The sequence below is a fragment of the Oryctolagus cuniculus genome, chromosome 2, assembly GCF_051225735.1.
Source record: "Oryctolagus cuniculus isolate XC-2025 breed Fujian yellow rabbit chromosome 2, ASM5122573v1, whole genome shotgun sequence".
NCBI lineage: Eukaryota > Metazoa > Chordata > Mammalia > Lagomorpha > Leporidae > Oryctolagus > Oryctolagus cuniculus.
In genome coordinates this window covers 700,745-715,576 of record NC_142868.1, presented here as the reverse complement: position 1 = coordinate 715,576, position 14,832 = coordinate 700,745, and the positions used below count along the sequence as shown (strand labels likewise).

Below are 14,832 nucleotides of genomic sequence, written 5' to 3'. Positions count from 1 at the left end.
CCTCCTCCAGGAAGCCTTTTCCAGTCTGGGCGGCTCTGGCCTCACCCAGCTGTCCCCAGCCCAGCAGGGGCGCGTCAGGCTGGGCCCGATGGGGCACCTGGGCCAGACAAGCCTGGGCTGGGAGAGGGCACATTCCTGCATGCTGGGTGTGTGGGGAGGGGGTTCCTGGGAGCACAGAGAGCCCCCGGCACTTCCTGCTTGCAGAAACAGGACAACACACATTGCCTGGGCCCCGGGGGCCGCCCTGGGCCTGGCCATCGAGGACTTGGGCTCCCTACCCAGGGATGCTGATGTGCTGCCGGCACCCTGGCTGCCCTGAGCCCCACTGTTCCATCAGAGCCAGGTGGGGGCACGGCCATGCAGGCCAGGGGACTGGGGGGGGGATGGGTGAGCTGGGCGCCACGGCTCGTGACCCCCAGGCAAATCTCGGAGCTGTGGGGCGGGGTCTGGGAGTGGCCCGCCCCGCCCTGCCCGAGGGGTGAAGTGAGCTCATGTTCCTGGCAGATCACCCGGGTTGGAGGGAGCCGACGCTCAGTGGGCACGTCGGGGCAGCACTCATCCCGCCCCAGCCCACCTGGCCGGGTGGGGCCTCTGTCGACCCCCTTGGCGGGGGAGAGGTCAGGCAGCCCTGCCGAGGGCGCCCTCCCCCTGCTCAGAGAAGTGGCTCAGGGCACACGGCACCATGGCCAGGGAGCAGGTGAGCAGCAGGGCCCGGTCCCCAGCGCTCCGGCTGCGCCTAATCTGGGCGCGGGGGCGGCGGGGGGGGCAGTGAGGGGAAGCGGCTGTGAGTCAGGTCCTGGGGGGAGGGGCGCCTTGCCTGTGAGCAGCCCTCACCTGGTGGGGGCATGATGCAGGGGCTGTCCCTGGCAGGCTGCGGGGCAGGGCCCCCTGGCATCTGGGTCGCCCTGGCTGCCTGGACTGGTGCAGGACCCCGTGTGGCCTCTGTGTCCCAGCAGGGGTCCTGCTCAGCCACTGACCTCTGGAGGGTCGTGTGTCCCCCGAGCAGCTGAGCCTTGGGCAGATGCTGGCACAAGGGAGGCCCTGAGCTCTCCAGCCCAGGGGCATAGCAGAGGGGGCTGGGCCGCCCAGGGGGCCGTGCAGATAGGGGTGAGAGGGCACGAGACCCGCACAGGATGCCCCCGGCCCGCCTCCCCTCGCCAAGCCCCAGGCCTGCTCTGTGCCACCCCAGCAGATGGCCTGTCCACAGCCACACCCCAGGGGTCTTCGCGCCTCTGGGTCCTGTCCTTTACTGAGTGGCGGGAACCCTGGGACCGGGCTGGTGGGGCTCTGCCCTTGCCTTCCGCAGTCAGCTCTGGGCCCTGGGTGTGCCTCAGTGCTGGGGCCTGGCCCAGGGGCGGGGCGTAGGGAGGAGGGGTGCAGGGCTCTGGGCAGGGGCAGGCAGCTCTGAGCTCACTGGACACCCCAGGCAGAAATGCTGGGGCTTGCCGGGCTCCGCGGGACCCTCAGGTTCCAGCTCAGGGCGATGTCCAGCGCAGGCCCCCAGCTGTGCTGGCCGAGGGTCCGTGTGTCCCACACTCCATGAGCAGCCCTGTTCTCGCCATCTCTTTCATCAAAACCAAACACAAGGGGGTCCTGCAGGAACCTAGCTGCACCCCAGCCCCCTCTTCCGTTGTGTGTGGGGCTCTGGAGTTCCCTGGGACCACAGCCAGGGGTCAGCAGCGGGGGCAGGCAGGGAGGACAGACGGCAAGGGCCACGCAGGGGACGTGGGGTAGGCAATGATGGCCTCGTGGCCGCCGACACTGCTGGCCTGGAGGAAGCCGCGGTGGGGCCAAGTCTTGCAGGGACCCCTTGCAGATCCCCACCCCCAGGCCGGCCTTGCTGGGGCGGTGAGTGGTGTGACCACGTGGCCATGGAGGGTGGCTGGGGCGGTGAAGCTGTGTGGGGACAGACACGGCCCCTCAGCACCCCAGGGTGTGTCCTGGAAACCTGGGTGAGGACCCAGGGTTGGCCATCCCAGTCAGGCCAGCAGGAAGGGTTCAGGCTGTTCCAATGGCGCCCCCTGCGGGCCGCCTGTCTCAGCAGCCTGGCTGGGTCAGGGCGACAGCAGGGAGCACACGGACAGAAGCTTTGGCCGGCTGTCCCCAGGCACACCTACTTCTCGGGGGGCTGCCCGCTGGGCCCCGAGGCTCCAGTGATGGGGGTCAGCCTGGGCTGGGGGCAGCACCTGATGGCTGGGAGGAGAGAGCTGGGCCTGCATTTGGGGGAGCACTCACGCTGTGGCCAGCCTGCAGGCTGGGCCCTGGGCAGCCACGTGGCCCCTGGTGTCCACTCACCCACAGCTGGTGGACCCTCAGAAGGGTACGGGGTGGGCTTCTTTGAACGTGGCTGCAGCTGCCTGTCCAAGCCGTGGGGGCTGGGGTCAGGGGGTCGAGTCCCAGGAGGCCCCTCCTGGTATCACTCTGCAGCTCGGCCCTGGGGTCTTTTTTTTTAAGACGTTTTTATTGTTTCCATTTGTAAGCAGAGTGAGCCCCTCAGTGCACTGGTTCACTTCCCAAGGGCGGCAACCTTGTAGCCAGGCCAGGCCAGGCCAGGCCCCAGGAGGGGCTGAGCACTCGGGCCGCCTCTGCCGCCTCCCAGAGGAATTAGCAGGGAGCTGGAGCTGGCGCTCACCCTAAGCAGCCACCGGGCCCCCCCACCTCGGGGAACTCATTCAGGCAGCCGCTGGCATCACAGGGCAGGCTGGCAAGGCCCGATGCTGGCCCACGGCTCCACGGCACAGGGTGGGTGGTTCAGGGACCCTGTCTCTGGCTGCAGGAAGGGGCTGCCCCCCAGCACCCCAGGCCCTGCCGCTGTGCGCCTCCAGGAGACACCCACTCAGCCACACAAGGCCCTTCTGTGCGGCCAGCGTCCTCGGGCCAGGCTCCTGCCCAGACACGTCCTGCTGTCCCACGGGGCCTTCCGCATGGACTCCAGGCACAGCTCAGGAGGCCCCGGCAGCTTGGGGCGGGGCGGGAGGAGGCCCAGCCCTGCCCCCTGGCTGGACAGGTGAGGGTGCCGAGGACCCACCGCCTGCCCGAGGCTCTCGAGCCACGGGGGCCAGGCACCCCGACTGCAGCAGCAGACACAGCCCACCTATGGCGGCTCCGGCTCTCCCCTGCTAGTGGCCACTGGTCGCGCACCCGTGAGGTGGGTGCCCAGCTCCCCAGCGCCTCCTGGGGGTACTGAGCAGGCCGGCTGCGAGGTGCCGGGCTGGGACCGGGGGCTGAGGGGGAAGGGGAGAGGCCTGAGGCCTGGGCAGGGTCCTCCCAGCACAGCTGCCAACAGCTCGGCTCCTGTCCCCGCTCAGGCCGAGCGCCTGCTGCTGGCGGCTCGGCTGTCCCGAGCTCCTGGCCCACTCCTGCCTCCTGGCAGCCACCAGATGACCCCGTCCCCGCGCCACGGCCTCCGGAGGCAGCAGGGTCACCGTGGGGCTGTGAGGCACGTCCAGGGCCCCTCCCAGTGCTGGGCCCTCACCACGGCCATCAAAGCCTGCTGTGGCCCATGGTCCCTCCCCAGGCTGCGTGGACAGCGAAGCCCCCGCTGGCCTCGCCCATTTCACTGGCCGCTGCCTTTGCCTGCTTCTTGGGGATGTGGGGTCCAGGCCGGCAGCACCAGCCCCCAGCACGGGGCGAAGGCCCGTTCTCAGCCTCGCCCCGGCCAAGGGGAGTCAGGGCTGAGCCGCCACCTGCTGGGAAGGGCTCCTGGGGCTGCCGAGCCCCCTGCACCTGTCCCTGGGGCTCAGCGGAACCCCCTCAGTGCCCCCAGGAGCAGGGCTGCTCCGGGGTGAGGCACGAGCGGGGGCCTTGTCTGCAGCCAGCCCCGACTATCACTCGGAGACGCTGCCGCTTGTCTACACTGGGCTTTGGGCAGCAGTTCTACCTCCTGCTTCTCTGGGGACAGCAGAGAGCCGGGCCGCGCTGGGGGCAGGGGCGGCCACGGGGCTGCTTCTGCAGGGACACACTGCTCTGGGTCCTCCCCGCCACCCAAGTGCCGCACGCGCTGGCCGCCGGGTGCCGTGGCCGCACCATGTCCAGCGTCTGGGGCTCCCCTGGCCTCCCGGGGCCACCAGCTTGCCCTGCCCGCCCAGCGGTGCCCTCACTGCTGGGGACACTGCACAGTCCAGACGGCGACAGCCCACGGCAGCCTAAGGGGAACTTTATTCAGCAGCCAAAGAGAGCGGCTGAAAGCAGCAGCGAGCTCAGATCTTCTCCATCTTGGAGATGAGGTCGTCGCAGATCCGCGTCAGCTCCTCGTTCTCCTTCACCTGGGAGGAGGGAAGCGGCCGTGGCTGGGGGCGGGCGGGTGGCGGCTAGGCGGGTGGCGGCTGGGGGCGGCCGGGGGCCCGGGCCTCACCTTCTGCTCCACGGTCTTCTCCAGCGACTGGATCTGCATCTGCGCCTTCCTCATGCTCGCCTGGAAGGCCAGGGCCTCCGCCTGGGCCTTGCTGCGGACCTGGGCGATCTCCTCGCTCGCCCTGGGCGGACAGAGGGCAGCGGCTAAGCCCCGCCCTTCCGCCCGGCCCCGCCCTTCCACCCGGTGCCCCCCCCCCCCCCCCGGCACTCACAGCTTGAGCTTCTCCTCCGCGTGGGCCTTCAGCGCCTGGTACCTCTGGGCCTCCTTCTCCACCCGCGCCGCGTAGTCCTCCACGCACTTCTTCAGCGACTCCTCGTTCTGGGGGGAGCACCCACAGCTGCCCTCTCTCACGCCACCCAGCCACCCCTGCGAGCTGACAAGGGGTGACGGCAAGGCCTGCCTGGTGCCTGGGCACGGTAGAGGGGACGGGCTGCAGGCTGGCAGCTGACACCAGCATGGTGGCCCCGGCGTGGGGGCCGCCTCCCCCAGGCTCAGCAGGGCCCAGCGCCTGCCACCCGAGCTCCCCTGGCTGCCCCGCCCACTGCACCGACACTGACACGCTCGCCTCTGCACAGGTGCTGCCCCTCGCTGGCTGGGAAGTCGCCACTGTGCGCAGCGGGCGTCCCCGCGGGGGTCCCCTCCCCGCCACCTGCTGCCCGCAGCCATGGGCAGCACCCGGTTCCACGCCCCCTGACCCGAGCTCCTCCCTGCCCCCGGCGTCCAGCCCAGCGCTGCCTCTGCACACAGGACAGTGGCTTCTCAGTGTGCCGTGGAGCTCCCCGACACGGACACGGGCACGGGCACGGGCGAGGCAAGGGAGGCAGCGTCTCCGGGGCAGACGGCCCTGTCGGAGGGCCCCGTCTCCGGCCCCCGCCAGGACAGCCGATAGCGCGTCACGTGCCGACAGGGCTGGGGGCTGCTGCGGCCCCTGGGGGTGTCTCCTGCCCGGCTCTGTGCTCACGACCCTCCCCGACTCGCTCTGCAGAGCTGCCCCCATGGAGTACCCACTTTACTTCTGTGGGCGGCTGGGGACCAGCCACTGGCCTGAGGATGGACACAGGCAGCTCACCCTGACCCCAGGCACCCACGGAGGCCCCCAGGCCAGCGGTCAGCCTCGCTGTCCTTGCAGCCGGCAGAGCCGCCCCCGTCTCCGACCCCGCGCTGCGGCCCCCCGGGCACGGCTGCCCCAGGCCGGGCCGAGGAGCGGGCAGCCCTACCTTGCGGTAGCCGCCGATCACCTCCTTCTGCTTCTCGAAGCGCTTGAAGAGGTCGGAGAAGGACTTCTCCGTGGAGCTCAGGTCCGCGGCGAGCTGCTCCCTGTCCTTCAGGACCTTCTGCACTTCCGCTCTGGCAGCCTCCTTCTGCCTCTGGACCTCCTCTGCAGAGCGAGCAGCCGGGTCGGGGTGCCGGCATGCCAGGCACCAGGGCGCTGGCAAGCGCGGGCCCGCCAGATGGCCCTCCCACCGCATGGGCCAGGCCGGCACGGGGCCAGCGGACACCCGCCCTCACGCAGTCCCATAGGGGCGAGTGCAGCGGCCCGAGCCCAGCCACCACAGGAGCTGCTGGACGCACTCAGCCGGTGGGGACAGGACGGGGCCCAGCACAGCTCTGCCCAGAGCCCCGTGGCCGTGGGCGGACGAGGCACGCGGGGCACTTACCCATCGCCTGGTACACGATCCCCTCAAACCCGTCCATGATCTTCCTGCGGGGGAGGGCGGTCAGTGCTGCGCCCCGCCGGCCCCACGAGCCCCGGGCCCCGCCAGCCCCGCCGGCCCCACGAGCCCCGGGCCCCGCCAGCCCCGCCGGCCCGCGGCCTTACCCCATCTCCAGGTTCTTGGTGTGGAGCTCCTCACACCGGCTCCTCAGCTCCAGGTTCTCCTGCTGTGCCGCCTGCACCTGGGAATCACACACACGCGGGAGCTGCACGCCCCGCCCCTCCCCACAGCAACGTCAGGAGTCACGGGCTCCACGGGGCTTCAGGGGACCCCGGGGGCCCTGGCCAGGCCGAGGCCACCTGCCTCACATGCCTCACACGCTGGATCGTGACACCCGCCACGGCACAGCCCAGCAGAGGCCCCGCAGCGCCCATCCTCCCGGTGTGCCCGTCAGCCCCACGTGACTCTAGCCGGGCACACCAGGTGCCAACGGCCAAGGCCCTGCGTGTCTGAGGGCAGAGGCTGGGGTCCTAACCCAGAGGATGGTGCAGATGGACTTTGGCCTGGAGGAGGCTCGGAATGGCACAGGGCAGGGTGGTAAAGGGACAGAGCTGCCCTCCACGCCCCAGACGGACACCAGGCCCCACTGCCACCTGCTCAGGTGTGCCCCGCGGCTGCGCCCGCCCCGCCGAGCCCCAGGGCGGCCTGCCCCTTACTGCGGCGTCCAGGTCTCGCTGGCTGTACCGCAGCACGTCCACGATGGGCCCCACGGGCAGGGGTGGACAGCTGGGCTCCAGGACACACAGGGGTTGGGCCGGCACCTGCAGGGATGAGAGACGCGTCACAAGGCTCTCAGCCTCGCCTCCTCCCACCCAGCACCAGCGAGCAGCCCCCACCATCAGCGACCTGCGGCTCCAGGGGGCCCGACGCGCTCACAGGGACAGGCAGGGCTCCCCCGAGGTCCAGGTCCACGAGCAGCGTGTCCAGGGGGCCCCCCGAGGGCTCAGCGGCGACCTGCGTGCTGGGGGCCGAGGAGCGAGGCGGCTGGGTCAGCCCACACGCGTCTGCTCGCACGGGGCCCCCCCGTGCTGCTGCCTGCCCGCCCCTGTCCACCCCGCCCGCACCTGTCCGCCTCAGCGGCCGTGGCCAGCGGCACGAGTCGCACAGGACTGTCTCTCAGGAGAGGATCGAACTTCAGGTACAAGGACTGCTTCCTCAGGGCCGACTCCTTGAACTGGGGGAGGCGGGGCACTCAGCGGGTTCCACGCGGCCCGGGGACGCCCTGGCCACACCGGACAGCCCCGGCAGCACAGGGAGGGCTGGAGCACGGGCGTGGCCAGGGTGCCGGGGGACACACACTGGGGGGCGTGGCCAGGGTGCCGCGGGACACACACTGGGGGGGGCGTGGCCAGGGTGCCGCGGGACACACACTGGGGGGGGGGCATGGCCAGGGTGCCGCGGGACACACACTGGGGGGGGGGCATGGCCAGGGTGCCGCGGGACACACACGGGGGGGGGCGTGGCCAGGGTGCCGCGGGACACTCACCGAGGAGGTCCCGAACTGCTCCAGGTAATCGATCTCGGCCCCCGTGCCTAGGACTGAGGGGCAGAGGTCAGGGGGCCCGGCTGGGCCCTGGGAGCCAACCCTCCTCCCGCCCTCCGCCCAGCCCAGCACCGGAGCTTTGGCCCACGGCTCAGGCCTCTGCCACTTGGGAGCCGACTGCTCTCACGGGGCGGGGGCACCGAGCGCGGCACCCGAGGCACTGCTGGGGTGAGCACCCGTCTACAGCTGTTCCAGAACAAACACCTGTCACGTCATCCGAGGCTGGAAAACCTCGAGGGGCCTAAACCATTCACAAAATCAACTTATCGGGGCCGGCGCTCTGATGTAGCAGATAAAGCCCCAGCCTGCAGGGCCGGCATCCCACATGGGCGCCGGTTCGAGTCCCGCTGCTCCACTTCCCACCCAGCTCCCTGCTGTGGCCTGGGAAGGCAGTGGAAGATGCCCAAGTCCTTGGGTCCTGCACCCACGTGCGAGACCTGGAAAAAGCTCCTGGCTCCTGTTTCTACCTGGCCCAGCTCCGGCTGCTGTGGCCATCTGGGGACTGACCCAGCGGATGGAGGACCTCTGTCACTCAGCCTCTCGAGTAAGTAAACGAGTCTCTGAGGAGGGAGACAAGTGGGATGGCACCCACACCAGGAGCTCCTGCGGGGGCCGGGGTGCAGACCGCCGACTCCAGAAACGGCACCGTGCCTCCCGGTGTGCAGCACCGGCCATCAGGGACTGCCGAGGACAACGCGTGCACACATTCCGTGCGAGCGCCCCTCTCCCCGGGCGTTCAGCCAGCAGGCGATGACCACGGAGAAACCGACGCCACATCGCTCTGCACACGGTGCACAGATGGCCCCAGGACAGCAGACCACGGCTCTGCCCACGAACACACACAGACAGACAGACAGACACGGCTCTGCACACGCACACACACACACAGATACCGTTCTGTGCATGCGCACACAGACAGCTCTGCACACACACACACACACACACAAGGACACGGCTCTGCACACACACACACACAGAGACATGGCTCTGCACACAAACACACAGACATGGCTCTGCACATTCACGCACAGATGGCCCTGGAGCACGTGACGCCCACGTGTGTCAGGGAGGGGCAGCTGCACCACAGGCAGCCCCGCCACACCACTGGGCCGGTGCAGGGACGTGGGGACGCAGCACTGTGAAGGCCCCCAGCCCTCAGGAGGGAGGCAGTCGCCCCCAGCCCGGGCGCGGGCAGGACAGGCAGGGCGCGGGGCTGCCCAGGGCCCACGGGGTGGGGGGCCTCTCCAGCTGAGGCCCCTCCGTTCCACTCCCAGCCTTCCACGACCGAGTTTCTAAGTGACCAAAACCGAGATGACGCCTTCTCAGCCCCAAAGGTCACCGCATGCCTGCCGGCTTCCGGGGCAGCCTTCTGGGACCTCAGGTCTGCACTGCCACCGCCCGTACCCGGGGGCGAGCTGTGCGCTCGGCAGGGCTCCCGCCACCAGGGTCCCCGCTCCCTCCACTCCTGCCCGTGACACTGTGGCCACAGCGTTAGCCTGTGAGCGCGGCCCAGGACGCACCCTCGGCGGGGTCTCTGAAGCTCTCCTCCTCCAGCTCCAGGGCCACAGGCCCCCTGCCCGGACAGCTCCTGGGCGTCGGCGTGCTGGGGGACTCCCGGGTTCCCTGCTGGAGAGGAGGTCGGAGTGGGCGGTGTGCCCCAGCCGCCAGCGACAGCGCCTGTGGCCTCTCCCGCCCCGCTCCCCCTCACAGGGCACATGGCAGGCGGCACGGGGTGGGCGCCACACCTCGTCTCCTGGTCCTGGGGTCTCGGCCACCGTCTGTACCTCAGGTGCGTCGCCCACCGAAGCCACACACGGCTGCCTGGAGAGGGGCAGCAGAGGGCTCCGGCACGGCCGCCACCTGCCAGGCCGAGCCGGCTCCGGGGAGGCGGCCGGGGAGGTGACCCAAGGAAGCCCCCCGGGGAGCGGCTGCCCCCACCCAACCGCCCCATACTTACTGGCTCGGGGGCGAGGGCTCGGCAGCCACAGGCCCCACACCCGGCTGGCCAGCCTCAGGGCTTTCTTGGGGCAGGGCCTCTGTGCCATCAGCCTTGGGGCCAGCATCACGCGGGCTGAGGTTCGGGCCAGGCGGCTCCTCCCGGCCGAGGTGGGGAGAGCCCGGGGGTGCAGGCTCGGCCTGCCCCTGCCTCCCCTCGGGCCTCTCTCCTTGCAAGGGCACCATGCTGCTGGCCTCGCCAGGGAGGTTCCGTCCCAGTGCGCCAAGTGCAGTCCCAGGGGCCTGTCCCTTCTGAGGACTTGGGGCTGCGGCCCCGCTGGCCTGCAGGGGGTCCACCGGGGTGGAGCCCACAGGGGGAGGGGCTCCGTCTTCTTGGTGAGCCGGGGCCCCCCCAGGCAGGCCTGTGGGGGAGACGAGCAGCACCCCGTGTGGTTCTCTAGGACCTGTGCCGAGAGGCGAGGCAGCTGTGGGCCGCGGCGTGCAGAGAGCGTCGTGGGAGCCTCCCTGTGAGGCCCTGGGCGGAGTCTCTGGCGCGGGTTGGGCCGCCACCCCCGGAGGCTGGCCTGGGATGCTGCTGGGTCCCGGCCCTGGGGACAGTGTCTGGCTTTCGGAACGTCCCGGGCTGCGGGGGGGGCTCGAGGCACTGCCCCGCAGGACGGCTGAGCTCACGTGCCCCGCAGGAGTGGCTGTCGCGGCTGTGGCGGCCACTGCTTGCCTCTGGAGAGGTCCGCTGGCTGTGCCGGGGCCCGCCTCCTTGGGGAGCTGCTGGCTGCCCAGAAACAGTCGCGGTCACCACTCGGGAGCCTGCCAGCCCCGCACCCCCGCACCCCCGCGGACAGCCTGCCGCGGGCCCCCCTCCGAGAGCCCTGGGGCGGGAGTGGAGTGGGCCACGCTCACCGCCCTGCTCCGCCGACTCTCCGAGTCTGAGCGTGGCAGGGGAGGGGCTCTGTGCCCAAGCGCTCTGCTCCCCCTCGCCGACACCCGGCCACACGCGCCTCACAGGGTGACGCGCAGGGCCCCCCACCCCAGGCAGGAGGTCAGGCCCACAGCAGCTGGGAGCCTCCTTCCCCGAGCCGCCCCACGCCCTCCTGGGCTGTCGTAACAACAGCGGTGGCCTCTGCTCCCTCGGCCAGTTCCCCCAGAGGACAGGGAGGCTGCAGGGCAGCAAGGCGGGGGTGGGTGCTTACTGGGGGCGCTTCCCTCTGCACACCCCAGATCTGCTCAAGAGAACGCTCTGGCCCCTTGGGCCAGCCACAGCCGGCACGAACCACGCCAGGGAGACCCCGTCCTGGGCCCTGGTGTCTAGACAGCACACGCCGGCACACAGAGCCCCGGCGGCCACCGTCTGGGCGGTGAAGCTTCGAGCCGCCCCCCCACCCCCGACGGTCACACGCCAGCCGCTCTCCGCCTCCACCCGCTCAGAGCGTGGCGGGCGGGGCGCAGACCCAGGAGCCAAGTGAGCACGGGAGACCGGAAGGCCCAGAGGTGGGGCCGGGACAGCCCGCCACGCAAGGAGCGAGGGCTGAGGTGGCCAGGGCATGGCCACCCAGCCAGCCAGCAACTGCCATGGACCAGTGTCCACACGCGCTGGACCACGCCGGGCAGGGGCCACGCGAGGCAGGCAGGGCCGCGGTGGACGGCACCCACACTCACTTCTCTTTCTGCGTCCCACTGAGAGGGTTCTCAGGTCCAGCGCCGCCATCCAGGGCAGAAAGGGCCTCCAGCTTACTGGTCACACTAGGCGTCAGGACCCTGTGCGTCTGTGGGTCCCGCGCAGGTGTCTGGAACGTCACCTGGGGGAGCGGGCAGTGAGGAGAGGCCCCCAGCCCAGAGAGCTGAGAGCAGACCCCGGGTGACCCCCAGCCCAGAGAACAGGCCCCCGGGTGACCCCCAGCCCAGAGAGCAGACCCCGGGTGACCCCCAGCCCAGAGAGCAGACCCCGGGTGACCCCCAGCCCAGAGAACAGAGAGCAGACCCCGGGTGACCCCCAGCCCAGAGAGCAGAGAGCAGACCCCCAGGTGACCCTCTGCCCAGAGAACAGAGAGCAGACCCCCAGGTGACCCCCAGCCCAGAGAGCCGAGAGCAGACCCTGGGTGACCCCCAGCCCAGAGAGCAGAGAGCAGACCCCGGGTGACCCCCAGCCCAGAGAGCCGAGAGCAGACCCCCAGGTGACCCTCTGCCCAGAGAACAGAGAGCAGACCCCGGGTGACCCCCAGCCCAGAGAGCCGAGAGCAAACCCCGGGTGACCCCCAGCCCAGAGAGCAGACCCCCAGGTGACCCTCTGCCCAGAGAACAGAGAGCAGACCCCGGGTGACCCCCAGCCCAGAGAACAGAGAGCAGACCCCGGGTGACCCCCAGCCCAGAGAGCAGAGAGCAGACTCCCGGGTGACCCCCAGCCCAGAGAGCAGAGAGCAGACCCCGGGTGACCCCTACCCCAGGGTCAGCAGAGAGCAGACCCCCCAGCGACCCCCAGCCTCGCACGCCAGCGCCCGCCCCGACCTTCGCGGCCTTGGCCAGGCTCTTGGGCGGCACATTCTCCTTCTGGGACAGGCGGAGAACGGACGACCTGCCGGTAACTTCCGGAGACGAAAACAGGAAGTGGCAGTTTTCTGGGCTTTTGTCGCCGGCGACGTTCTCGTCAGCTAAGATCTGCAGACTCATTCTGGAAAAGCAGAGCGTGCCACGTCGGGGAGGACAACCACGGACGGGCAGACACGGGCCTGGACGCCCCTGCTGCTCGGGCGTGCCCACGGCCCAGCGGCCCCTTCCGGGGGGCTCCGAGCCCGAGCCCCACGGCCCGGGGTGGGGACACAGCTGCTGCAGAGGCCGGGGAAACCCTGCCAGGAGGCCCCAGGCTCCCTCAGAGCTGCCAGTGGGGCTGCACCGGGCGCTTGCAGGGCCCCGGGCAAAGCAGACCCAGCTGCCGGGAGGGTGTCCCGGCGTTCACACACGCGGACCTTCAGAGGCCAGAAGGTTCTAGAAGACTCCGCTCCTACCAGCTCCATGCGGGTCACCAAGAGGACACACTTTTTACTTTTTTTTTTAAAGATTTATTTGCTTGAAAGTCAGAGTTGTACAGAGAGGAGAGGCAGAGAGAGAGAGAGAGAGAGAGAGGGAGGGAGGGAGGGAGGGAGGGGAGGCAGAGGCAGAGAGAGAGAGGTCTTCCATCCGCGGGTTCACTCCTCAACTGGCTGCAATGGCCGGAACTGTGCCAATCTGAAGCCAAGAGCCAGGAGCTTCCTCTGGGTCTCCCACACGGGTGCAGGGCCCAAGGACCCAGGCCATCCTCCACTGCCCTCCCAGGCCACAGCAGAGCCGGAGGGGAAGTGGAGCAGCCGGACCTGAACTGGTTGCCATTGAGGGTTGCCGGTGTTGTAGCGAGGCTGCCAGAGACCAGGGCATCACCGGCCCCACCGGACACCTGGGACGGGGTGGGGGCGGGGCCGGAGCAGGCGCTCACGGTGGTGCTGAGTGGACGGCCGGGGCTGCTGGACCTGGCCTGGCCAGCGGGCTCAGGTAGGCAGAGCAGCTGGGGGCAGGGGGCCCAGCCTCTCTGGGGGGCCGTGGGAGGGGCACTGCATTTTTAAAAGGAAGATGTACTGGGGACAGGGTTAAGCCACAGCCCACATGGAGTCCCTGCTGATGGCCTGGAGCGCAGTGAAGACGGCCCCAGCGCCTGCCCCGCGCGGCCCCGCCCGGGGGGTTACGGTCCCCTGGGGAGTGAAGCCGCGCAGACGACCCCTCTCTCTCTGCCCAGATCACCTGCTGGCGCACCCGATGCCGGCAGTGGCCAGGGCAGGCACAGGGCAGGGCCAAAGCTCCAGCCTCGGCTCCCACGGGTAGGGGGCGGGGCCGAGCGCTGAGGCGCGTTAGCCAGCAGCTGAGCCGTGGGGCCTGCAGGCTGACCAGCTTCCCCGTGGGAGCGCCGCGCAGGCAGGGCAGGGCTGGGGGCTCCGCTTTACCCAGCTGCCCTCCCGCCCATGCGGCCAAGGCGCAGTCACCTTGGAGTCAGGGCGCAGTCCCTGGGGAGACCGGGCACAGCCCCCCGTGGGGGGGGAGACCAGGATGCAGCCCCGGGGGGAGACCAGGGCGCAGCCCCGGGGGGAGGAGACCAAGGCGCAGCCCCGGGGGGGAGGCCAGGGTGCAGTCCCGGGGGGGGGGGGAGACCAGGGCGCAGTCCCGGGGGGGGGAGACCAGGGCGCAGCCCCGGGGGGAGGAGACCAAGGCGCAGCCCCCCGGGAGGGGGGAAACCAGGATGCAGCCCCCAGGGGGGGAACCAGGATGCAGCCCCCAGGGGGGGAACCAGGATGCAGCCCCCAGGGGGGGAACCAGGATGCAGTCCCCGGGGGGGGGGAGACCAGGGCACAGCCACCAGCACCCGCCGGGCTGCTCTGGCCATCGGGGGGCGCCCCGGCTGTCGGGGGCCCTGTCTCTAACCCAGCCCGAGACACCCCGGGCGCCAGGCGCGTCGCCCTGCGGGGGCGCGGAGCCGAGGACACGGGCCTGCGGGAAGCGGCAGGGGTCGGGAAGGCGTCTCGGAGGCGGAGGCGGAGGCGCAGGACGCGGCGGGAGGAGCGAGGCTGCGGGAGCGCGCGCCCCGCCCCCAGCCAGCCCGCCCGCGCAGGGCCCCGGCGAAGCCCCCGGGCCGGGCCCACGGCCCCCTCAGCCCGGCCGCACGCCGTGCGGGGCCCGGCAGCCGCAACCTACCTGCCCGCTCGCTGCCGGGCGCCAGGCCCGCGCCGCCGCCGCTAGCTCCGCGCCGAGGACTCGGATCAGACGCCGAGGCCGCCGCGCTCCCGCCCGCCGCGCCGGCGGATTCAAATACTGACTGTTGGCTCCACGCGGCCAATCAGCGCGCGGCCGGGGGCGGGACCGCAGGGCAGCGGCGGCCAATGGAAGGCCCCGCCGCACGCCCCGCCCCCGAGCGGCGGCAGTTCCGCTGTGGGCGCGGCGCGCGGGGCTCTGGGGCCTTGGGGCGCTGACGAGGCTGGGCAGGCCTCGGGTCACCTTCGGGGGGACAGTGACTGTGGGGCCCGCCATCGCCTGCGAAGCCGCCTGGGCCTAGGTTCCTCCAGCGGTACAGCGGGACCGGGAGCAGCGCCACGTCCGGGGTCTGAGGTTGAACGTGGCCGCACCCCGGGGCGCCGTCGCTGCGGCCCCCCACTTCCGTCTGGGCGCGGAGCGCCGAGTCCGCCTCCCAGGGTGCCCCGCGGGAGGGCCGAGTGAGGACTGCATCTCCCATAGTGCCCCGCGGGCGGCCCGAT

The 14,832-nt window shown here is 71.0% G+C and overlaps 1 protein-coding gene across 6 annotated transcripts; it reads right to left on the bottom strand.

The window, feature by feature from the left end:
- Positions 1-4,140: 4,140 nt before the first annotated feature.
- On the bottom strand, positions 4,141-14,415 carry TACC3 (transforming acidic coiled-coil containing protein 3). Of its 6 annotated transcripts, none has more exons than XR_016228003.1 (16): positions 14,276-14,415; positions 12,068-12,230; positions 11,222-11,361; positions 9,570-10,337; positions 9,358-9,433; positions 9,133-9,238; positions 7,556-7,608; positions 7,134-7,243; positions 6,916-7,030; positions 6,726-6,830; positions 6,174-6,250; positions 6,013-6,056; positions 5,572-5,732; positions 4,566-4,761; positions 4,355-4,475; positions 4,141-4,265 (listed from the first exon to the last, which is right to left on the bottom strand). XR_016228003.1 is itself a non-coding variant. In XM_070067822.2 (16 exons), the coding sequence occupies exons 2-16, from the start codon at positions 12,227-12,229 to the stop codon at positions 4,200-4,202; spliced, it is 2,211 nt and encodes a 736-aa protein (XP_069923923.2). In that variant the 5' UTR covers position 12,230; positions 14,276-14,415; the 3' UTR covers positions 4,141-4,199.
- Positions 14,416-14,832: the final 417 nt, after the last annotated feature.